Raw genomic sequence first — 9,205 nt, 5'->3', positions numbered from 1 at the left:
CCGCAGGGCGGGCTTGCTCTCTACCCTCCAGTCCTTTTCTCCCCCCTGGTCAGGGGCTTCCCGAGCAGTGGGTGCCAAGGCCAGTCAGGGTGCGGAGGGAGGGGTGCAGTCTCATCCCGGGGGCCCCCTTCCTGCAGCAGGGGCTGGGGGAGGGTTTGCGAGGGCGACCGCAGCCCCAGACGTCCCCAGGGGAGGCCTGGGTGGGCCGGGGCTGAAGCGGAGGCCAGGGAAGTCCCCTAACTGAAGCCCGCTCTCCGCCGGCGCTGTGAAGACGCGTTCCGCAGCGTTTCGGGGAGTCCTCCTTGGGCGCTCGGGGCTCCAGGCCTGTGGGCTGTGCTGGCACCGCCCGTGAGCTGCACCTCCCGCCTGAGCCCCTTATCGGCGGGCTGGTGGGCAGTGTCGAGCCGGGGCATGAGATCGGAGGGACCCCTTCCCGGGATTAGCCGGCGCCCTCACTCTTCTCGGGACGCGGTTGGAACTGGAAGCCCCGAGCCCGGAGTCGGTGCGAGACCCTGGAGAGCGTGTCCCCACAGCCGTCACCACCGCCCCCGAGCTTCCACGGGCTGCCAGGTAGCCTGGATGGAGGCGAGCGGAAGGAGGGGGTGAGGGGGGCGGGCGGAGGAGGGTGGAGCAGCCTGCGCGCCCCCTCCCTCGGGGCCGGAGGGCTGCGCGGCGCGGCGCGGCAGCAAAGGAGCGGCGGGCGCTCGGAGGGAGCGGCCGCCGGCCCAGCTCTGGCTCCGGCTTCGGTTCGGGCTTGGGCTCGGGCTCGGGCTCGGGCTCGGGCTCTACCCGCTCTGATCCCGCTTGGCCCGGACGCGCACCTGATGGGTAAGTGGCACCCTTGTCTTCCGCTGCCGCGGCCAGCACCGCAGCCACCTCCACCGCCGCGAGCCTCTGGGCTTTGTCTGCGTCCTCGCAGCTCCGGCTCCGGCTGCGCCTGCGACTTCCCGGCTGGGCTCTCCGGCTCCGCGGACTGCGTGGCTCAGCGCCCAGGCTCCGGGCGCGCGGGGCCGACTCTCTCCGCGCCAGGGGTGAAACTTCGCCCAAGTTTGGGTTCCAGGGAGAACCTGTTGAAGCCGGGAGTAGCCCAGGGTGGGGACGGGGAGGGTGAGGACAGTAATGGGTCCAGGATTTTAGGGCCGTCGGGGGTTCTCCCCCTTCTTGGGCCCCGACGGCAGGCGACGCTTGGGAAAGGCGCTGGTGGACATTCTAGCTCATGGACAGAAAGAAGGAGGACAGGGCGAGTCTGCCTGCTGACATCCGCCAGGGCAAAGTTTGGTTTTTTAGCCTCTTTCCTGAACATCCAGCTCCGGCTCGCAGAGCTGAAGGCGGCTTCAGGGTCCGCATAGACGCGACACTGACCGCGCCTCCTTTTTCCAGCCTCCGCTCTCCCCTCCCCACCTGGCATTCTCTGTAGCAGGACGTGGACAAGAAAGGCAAAGGGAAGAGAAACAGCCTTTCACTGAAGGCCTACTATGTGCCAGGCCTCGTGCCCCTAGCTTTCCACCAGGGGACTCCAAAATCTGTGACAGGCATTCAGGGAGGGAGGAGACAGGTCAAAGGATGCCATTGCGCAAACGGGGAGGTGGCGGCCAAACCGAGCCTTCTTCCCCTTTCCTCATTGTCCCAGCGGCGCAGGCAGGTGAAGCGCCAGGCCTGCTCGTTGGTGGGGACAAGGGTGACCTCCTGTCTCTGGACCTACGCCTGCACCCCTTCCCACGGTGCTTGAGGGCCTCAGAGGTAGTGCCCCTCTAAGCCTGTGTCTACCCTTCCTGCAGCTGCGGCCTGGGGGGCCATGTGGGGGCCAGACGGGAGGCCCGCAGCCCGGTGGATCCTGTAGCCAAGATCGCCAAGGGCTGCGGGGTGGTGTCGGCAGCGCCATGGAGGCCCCGTATTCGATGACTGCGCACTATGACGAGTTCCAGGAGGTCAAGTACGTGAGCCGGTGCGGCACGGGGGGCGCGCGCGGGACCTCGCTGCCCCCAGGCTTCCCGTTGAGCGCTGGGCGCAGCACCGCCGGAGCCCGGGCTGGGCTGCCGCGCTGGAACCGGCGCGAGGTGTGCCTGCTGTCGGGGCTGGTGTTCGCTGCCGGCCTCTGCGCCATCCTGGCCGCCATGCTGGCCCTCAAGTACCTGGGCCCGGGTGCGGCGGGCGGTGGCGCCTGCTCCGAGGGCTGTCCGGAGCGCAAGGCCTTCGCGCGCGCCGCCCGCTTCCTGGCCGCCAACCTGGACGCCAGCATAGACCCGTGTCAGGACTTCTATTCCTTCGCATGCGGTGGCTGGCTGCGGCGCCACGCCATCCCCGACGACAAGCTCACCTACGGCACCATCGCGGCCATCGGCGAACAGAACGAGGAGCGTCTGCGGCGCCTGCTGGCGCGACCGGGGGGTGGGCCCGGCGGCGCGGCCCAGCGCAAGGTGCGCGCCTTCTTCCGCTCCTGCCTGGACATGCGTGAGATCGAGAGGCTCGGCCCGAGGCCCATGCTCGAGGTCATCGAGGACTGCGGTGGCTGGGACCTGGGGGGCGCCGCCGAGGGCCCGGGGTCCGCGGCGCGCTGGGACCTCAACCGGCTGCTGTACAAGGCGCAGGGTGTGTACAGCGCCGCCGCGCTCTTCTCACTCACCGTGAGCCTGGACGACAGGAACTCCTCACGCTACGTCATCCGCGTGAGTGTCCCCCGCTCCCCAGGCACCCCCGCCAGCGGCCAGGGACTCGGGGCGCACGGCCCGGCATCCCAGGGACCTGTGCAGAAGGGGAGGAGAGGGGTGTGCGCTGGCAGAGCGCAGGAGGAGGGCGCAAGTAATTTTCCCCGAGCGAGCGGTCGGGGTGTTCAGGGCGCCGCGGGGGCGGCAGTGTCGCGGCCCCGTGGCAGACTGGGAGCACGGAGGGGGCTGTGCGCCCCTGAGCCCTGCGCCGCCGCCGCAGGCTGCATACCGGGCCCCAAATGTCGGTGTGAGTGCCCCTCACCGGTGGGGCAGGTCGCTCACAGGTGGGCAGGGCAAAAGCTGACGGGAGGAAAGACTTGGGGGGCGGGGACCTCCCCTCGCGCATCCCCAGTGGATGGTAGGGGCCGGGAGCTTCCACTCCCTTTCTCTGCATAGAGGGAGGGGCTATGACAATGGATGCCTTGTCTGTCTGAGCATCGGAGTGGGAATTCAGTCTGTCTGTCTAAACGTGGCCTGTTGACCTCTGACCTCTGACCCACCTGTCTCCCCAGATTGACCAAGATGGGCTCACCCTGCCGGAGAGGACCCTGTACTTGGCTCAGGACGAGGAGAGTGAGAAGGTGCGGGGGCCTGGGGGCCGGGTGCAGGGAAGGTGTGGGGCTCCGCCAGGGTGAACCAGGGCCTAGCGCCGACCCCCGCCCTTGACGGCCCACCCGGTGCAGATCCTGGCAGCGTACCGGGTGTTCATGGAGCGCCTGCTCAGCCTGCTGGGTGCTGACGCCGTGGAGCAGAAGGCCCAGGAGATCCTGCAGCTGGAGCAGCGGCTGGCCAACGTGAGCAGGGGGACTGCCCAGGGCTGGGGGACCGGGACCCTCGGGCAGGGCTGGCTCAACCTGCTCCGCCGCAGATCACGGTGTCAGAGTACGATGACCTTCGTCGTGACGTCAGCTCCATGTACAACAAGGTGACACTGGGACAGCTGCAGAAGATCACCCCCCACGTGAGTGCGGCCAGGCCGTGGTCCGGGAGGTGCTGGCCAGAGCCCCGAGGCCTCCCCTCCCCAGGGCTCCGGTGTCCTGCTGTATGTCCCCGTTCCGTTCCCTGTTGCCCGTGGCCCCTGGCACCCCAGCCCACCGTTCCCGCCCACGGCCCCACAGCTGCGGTGGAAGTGGCTGCTGGACCAGATCTTCCAGGAGGATTTCTCCGAGGACGAGGAGGTAGTGCTGCTGGCCACGGACTACATGCAGCAGGTGTCGCAGCTCATCCGCTCCACACCCCGGAGGTGCGGCTGCCGCCCCGTACCCAGCCTGACCCCCCACCTTCTCCTCGGTTGGGGAGCCGCACTGGGGGGCGAGTGAGGAGCACTGGAGTGGGGGTCCTGTCCCCAGGTTCAGACATGGCTGTGCCACCTGCTCTGCGGCACCCTGAGCAGGGCTGTGGGCTTCCTGAGCTGCATCTGGGGACGGTGAGGCCTGAGTGGGTCTGCACATTGGGAAGGGCTAGTGTGGCCACAGCTCCGCCACCCCAGGGACACTGAGGGGAAAGCCTGTTCTCTGCCTGCCTGAAAGAGAAGCAGAGGCCTCTCAAGGTCAGCTCTGCGGCAGGCGGTCACCAAAAGTGCCCACTGTCCCTCCCCATAGCAAGTCAGAAAACGATGCTGGCCTGTGACCTGGCAGCGTCAGGGGCTCTGCACAGTGGCCGGAGGTGTGTCTTGCTGTGTGTGGGCCCCACCCTTTTCCCTGACTAGCCCACTCCAGGTTCTGCCTCTGTGTGCCTGGAATGACCCTCATTCCTGGGGGTGATAGGCTCCACCCCAGGCTGTGGAGTATGGATGAGGGCAGGGGGTGCGCTGGGGTGGCCCCAGTAGGCAAGCCTGTCTGGACACCCAGCTGCTTCACCTGGCCCTCAGGATCCTGCACAACTACCTGGTGTGGCGCGTGGTGGTGGTCCTGAGTGAGCATCTGTCACCGCCCTTTCGAGAGGCACTGCATGAGCTGGCACGAGAGATGGAGGGCAGCGACAAGCCCCAGGAGCTGGCCCGTGTCTGCCTGGGCCAGGCCAACCGCCACTTTGGCATGGCTCTAGGTGCTCTCTTTGTACACGAGCACTTCTCAGCCGCCAGCAAGGCCAAGGTCAGGCTGCCCTGGGCTTGGGGGTGGGAGTATGGGTGCTGACGGGCATGGAGTCCTTGCATGGCCTCGGCCTGCGGGTGGAGAGCCCCGCACATGCCCCTGTACCCAGCTTAGGATTCTGCCCTCTCTGAGGCTCCGCGCTGCTTTCCCTAGACCTCCTCCCCCAGGAAGCCTACCTGGTCTGTTGGCCACAGGAGGTCCTCCCCACTGAGCCCTTCTCACCCTCTGTAACGTGCTCGGTAGGCATGGCCTCAGGGGTGTGTGTGACCGTTGCTGGGGCAGCTTGCCCCCTTCCATACTGGGAGCTTTTTGTCTAGGGTGCAGGGCCTGGGTCCCCACCACCAAGGTCTCCCTTGATGCTCAACACCAGTCCTGAACTTATGAAGTGGTGCTGACGGATTGGGGGACCCCTGATGCCAGGTGCTGGGGGCCCCAGGCTGAGCCCCTCCTGGCCAGTCTGTGAGCCACGAGCCTGGACCCTGCAGGTGCAACAGCTGGTGGAGGACATCAAGTATATCCTGGGCCAGCGCCTGGAGGAACTGGACTGGATGGACGCCGAGACCAAGGCAGCAGCTCGGGCCAAGGTGACGTGGGACCCCATTCCCGTCTGTTGGATCATACTTACTGAGTATGAGTACCTACTGTGTGCTTAGCTCTGGGACAACAGCAGAGACCAAGGCGCCTTTGGTGGAGTTGGCATCACCCTCCTCCTCTTCTTGATCTTTGAGCGGCACCCCTAGGCTGGAGCTAGAGCTTGCTCCTGGGTGGGTGGGGGCTGTCACCCGAGGCCTGGCCTGCGCTCACTGCCCTTGCCCCGTCTGCAGCTCCAGCACATGATGGTGATGGTGGGCTACCCAGACTTCCTGCTCAAACCCGAGGCCGTGGACAAGGAGTATGAGGTGGGCCTGCCCCCAAGCCTGTTCCTGCCCAGCCTGAGCAGCTGGGCTTTGCCAGGGCTGTTGCCATGACCCCCAGGGAGCCCACCGCCACTGCAGAGAAGGAGCCAGAGCCAGGCCTCAGCGGATGCGTGGGAGCGGGCACGTGGCCTGGTAGGCGCTGGTCTTGCCCTGCCCCGGCCTGCCGCTGAGCGCTGCCTGTCCCCTGTGCAGTTTGAGGTCCACGAGAAGACCTACTTCAAGAACATCTTAAATAGCATCCGCTTCAGCATCCAACTCTCAGTCAAGAAGATCCGGCAGGAGGTGGACAAGTCCACGTGGGTGCCTGGCCCAGAGCTGGGGGGGGCGTGGGAGGTGCCATGGGGAGAGGGCACCGTACTGCAGCCAGGAGGTTGGTGCGGCAAACTGCCTCGTGCTGTGCTGGTGCAGGGGGCACAAGGCCTGTGCAGGTCATGAGTGGGTGCTGTCAGGGCTGGGGATCATTGGGGATCAGGCTGAGGGAGGCCCAGGACATGGCTGTAGGCTGGGCTGCAAAAGCAGCCCTCAAGGAGAAGTTGGCTGGGAGGTGAGGGTAGTGCGGGAGTGTGGCCCCCCCAGCTGACCTCAGCCTCCCTCCACAGGTGGCTGCTTCCCCCACAAGCCCTTAACGCCTACTACCTACCCAACAAGAACCAGATGGGTAAGGGGTGGGTCCTGAAAGGGGCGGGGCTTGGAGGTGGGCAGGTCTCCTGCTGACCACACCCTCTTCCTGCAGTCTTCCCCGCTGGTATCCTGCAGCCCACGCTGTATGATCCCGACTTTCCACAGTGAGTACTGAACCCGGCCTTGTCCCCACGGTGGGTGGGGCTGCTCACCCTGCCCCCAACCTGGAGCTGGGCCTGGGAGTCATGGCATCTGCAGACCCCAGGTCCCCATAGTTCTACTTCATCCTTGGTAATTTAGGGAAATGTGTAGGGATTTTTTCTTTCGAATGTCCTGAGTCCCCCCTTACCTCATTTGAGGTGTCATTAAGTGTTTTAAAAGTGGAGCGATGCTAGTGACGAAGAAAAAGGCCAAATCCCAAGTGGGGCACCTCAGTTCCCCTCCTGCCTCCCTCCATCCTGGTCTCTGCCCCCATCCCCCGCTCTGGGAGATGTTATTTCCTAAAAGGCAGGTGCTCAGTTACCAGCGGTCCCTTTCACATGTCCCACGAGGAAGCTGAGGCGGGAGAGCCCTGGGACCCACGGACACCCCTAGGGCCTCCCTGGGTCACCCCCTAGCCCCGTCAGGGCCTCGTGGGGCCTGGGCAGCAGCCAGGCGCTTTCAGAAGGCGGGTGGGGCCTGACGCTGCTGCCGTGGGCCCAGGTCTCTGAACTTCGGGGGCATCGGCACCATCATCGGGCACGAGCTGACCCACGGCTACGATGACTGGGGTGAGGCCCGAGGGTTGAGGGGATGGCGGGGGAGGGGAAGACAGGCAGTGGGGGCAGGGTGCTGATGGGCTGACTGAGGCCCCCCGGGTGGCCCCTCCATGTCCATTGGCTGGTGGGGGTGGGGGACTGACTTAGCACCAGCTCAGGCTCTGGGGGTGAGGGCCAGGCTCACCGCACCCCGCCCGGTTGCACAGGGGGCCAGTACGACCGCTCGGGCAACCTGCTGCACTGGTGGACGGAGGCCTCCTACAGCCGCTTCCTGCGCAAGGCCCAGTGCATCGTGCGTCTCTACGACAACTTCACCGTCTACAGCCAGCGGGTGAGCCCCCCGCCCTTGCTCGGCCCCTCGGGCCTGGCTGCACACAGGGACGCGCCTGAGCAAACCCTGTGCAGGTCTGTGCGCACACGCTCAGGGTGAATGTGCTCACACAGGCTCCCCAGGGTCCCAAGGCACAGAGGGACTGCAGTCCCGAATGCTCTGGGAAAGGGGCCAGGTGGGCAGGGGACCCCGGTACGAGGTCTGAGGGAGGTCAGTGAGGCCCCACACAGCCCCCCCCCCCGCCCTTTCCTTTCTCACAGGTGAATGGGAAGCACACACTTGGCGAGAACATCGCAGACATGGGGGGTCTCAAGCTGGCCTATTATGTGAGCTGCAGGGGCTGGGCCTCTGACTCTTTGGGGGGAGGGCTGGGGGCTGAAGGCACCTCTTCTCCCTATCTTGCTGCCCTCTGCCTTAGGGGCTGGGGCCTGTGCCAAGCAAGAGGTCCTCTGAAGGACTCCCAGACCCTGGTTCGGAGAGAAGGGAGGGCTGCCTGGAGGCGGTGGCACCTGCCTGGGGTTAACCTTCATGGGAGGGAACACAGCTTGGAGATGGGGGTTCAGTGCAGTAGATGTGTGCAGCCGGGGCTGACTGGGTGGAGGGTGAGTCAGGCTGCCCCACTGTGGGCACCGCAGCTCTGCCCTCTGCACCCCCAGGCCTATCAGAAGTGGGTGCGGGAGCATGGCCCGGAGCACCCCCTGCACCGGCTCAAGTACACACACAACCAGCTCTTCTTCATTGCCTTTGCTCAGGTGGGCCATGTGAGGGTGGTAGGGGGTCGGGGTGGGGAATGGCCCTGTGGGTTCTGGTGGGAGTTTCAGACCTAGTGTGCTGGGGTTTGTGGGGGGGAGGTTGCAGGGCTCGGGCAGTAGGCGCCTGGCCTCACCCTCACTCTCCTGCCCTGCACATCGTCCCGACCCAGAACTGGTGCATCAAACGGCGGTCGCAGTCCATCTACCTGCAGGTGCTGACCGACAAGCACGCCCCTGAGCACTACAGGTGCGCCCCCCGGCTGCCTGGGCCGCACCCCTCCCTGTGTCCGCGATGGGAGCAGGTGCTGGTGGGAAGGGACAGCTGGGGGTGCTGGGACCCACACTTGCAGGTCTGTCCTCCCACCCAGGGTGCTGGGCAGCGTGTCCCAGTTCGAGGAGTTTGGCCGGGCCTTCCATTGCTCCAAAGACTCGCCCATGAACCCTGCTCACAAGTGCTCTGTGTGGTGAGCCACCGCTCGCCCGCCCACCCACCCGCACGCCCCCACCACCCTGCACGGATTGCCTCCTGCCAGCCGCTGGACCCGGTGCTGGTCCCGATCTGGGTGCCACACGCCTTCCCAACCCCTCCGGGACCTGGCCCGCTGAGGGCCCCCTTATTTCAGGCGGGGACCCAGAGCAGGGATGAGGCTGGGCTCCAGGTCGGCGCCGGGAGAGTTGCCGAGGTCCCAGGACTTGGCTCCAGGCGGCCGGAGCCCTTGGCCAGGCTGGGCTGCCCAGGCCCCACTTCTGCCGTGTTTCTGCTGCTGTGTCCGGTCAATAAAGCTGCTGCACTGTCACCTCGGCCTCTTCAGGGGCCCCCGAGAAGGTGGGGCTGGAGGGACCCCTCCGGGAGGAGGCTCTGGCCCTGAGCACCACCAGGAGCCTAGGGACGTTCCTGTCACCCTCCTGGGGACTTTGGCTGAGCTGCCTCTGTCCTGCCTCCCCAGGCTCTTCTGTCTTTCCCACCAGTCCCCCGTTCTTTCCCTCCCCCAAGCCTTGCCTGGGCTCCTGCCCAGTTCTGGGGGTTC

At 66.1% G+C, this 9,205-nt stretch overlaps 1 protein-coding gene across 1 annotated transcript; it reads left to right on the top strand.

Moving 5' to 3' along the window:
- The first annotated feature begins 767 nt into the window (after positions 1 to 767).
- Positions 768 to 8,645, top strand: ECEL1 (endothelin converting enzyme like 1). Its single transcript, XM_053655252.1, has 18 exons — positions 768 to 828; positions 1,779 to 2,666; positions 3,218 to 3,286; positions 3,389 to 3,499; positions 3,574 to 3,666; positions 3,824 to 3,948; positions 4,576 to 4,798; positions 5,284 to 5,382; positions 5,623 to 5,697; positions 5,908 to 6,011; positions 6,315 to 6,373; positions 6,449 to 6,500; positions 7,039 to 7,106; positions 7,301 to 7,425; positions 7,686 to 7,751; positions 8,082 to 8,177; positions 8,348 to 8,424; positions 8,546 to 8,645. The coding sequence occupies exons 2-18, from the start codon at positions 1,881 to 1,883 to the stop codon at positions 8,643 to 8,645; spliced, it is 2,328 nt and encodes a 775-aa protein (XP_053511227.1). The 5' UTR covers positions 768 to 828; positions 1,779 to 1,880.
- Positions 8,646 to 9,205: the final 560 nt, after the last annotated feature.

Source organism: Artibeus jamaicensis, unplaced genomic scaffold (genome assembly GCF_021234435.1).
Source record: "Artibeus jamaicensis isolate MK-2021 breed Jamaican fruit bat unplaced genomic scaffold, CSHL_Jam_final contig_944, whole genome shotgun sequence".
In the NCBI taxonomy this organism is placed as follows: domain Eukaryota; kingdom Metazoa; phylum Chordata; class Mammalia; order Chiroptera; family Phyllostomidae; genus Artibeus; species Artibeus jamaicensis.
This window is presented reverse-complemented; position numbering and strand designations above follow the sequence as displayed.

Coding starts and splice junctions, on each gene's coding strand:
- ECEL1 (XM_053655252.1), top strand. CDS start 1,881: ATGGAGGCCCCGTATTCGATGACTGCGCACTATGACGAGTTCCAGGAG. Junction 5,698..5,907: donor CCGTGGACAAGGAGTATGAG/GTGGGCCTGCCC, acceptor TCCCCTGTGCAG/TTTGAGGTCCACGAGAAGAC. Junction 6,012..6,314: donor CAGGAGGTGGACAAGTCCAC/GTGGGTGCCTGG, acceptor CTCCCTCCACAG/GTGGCTGCTTCCCCCACAAG.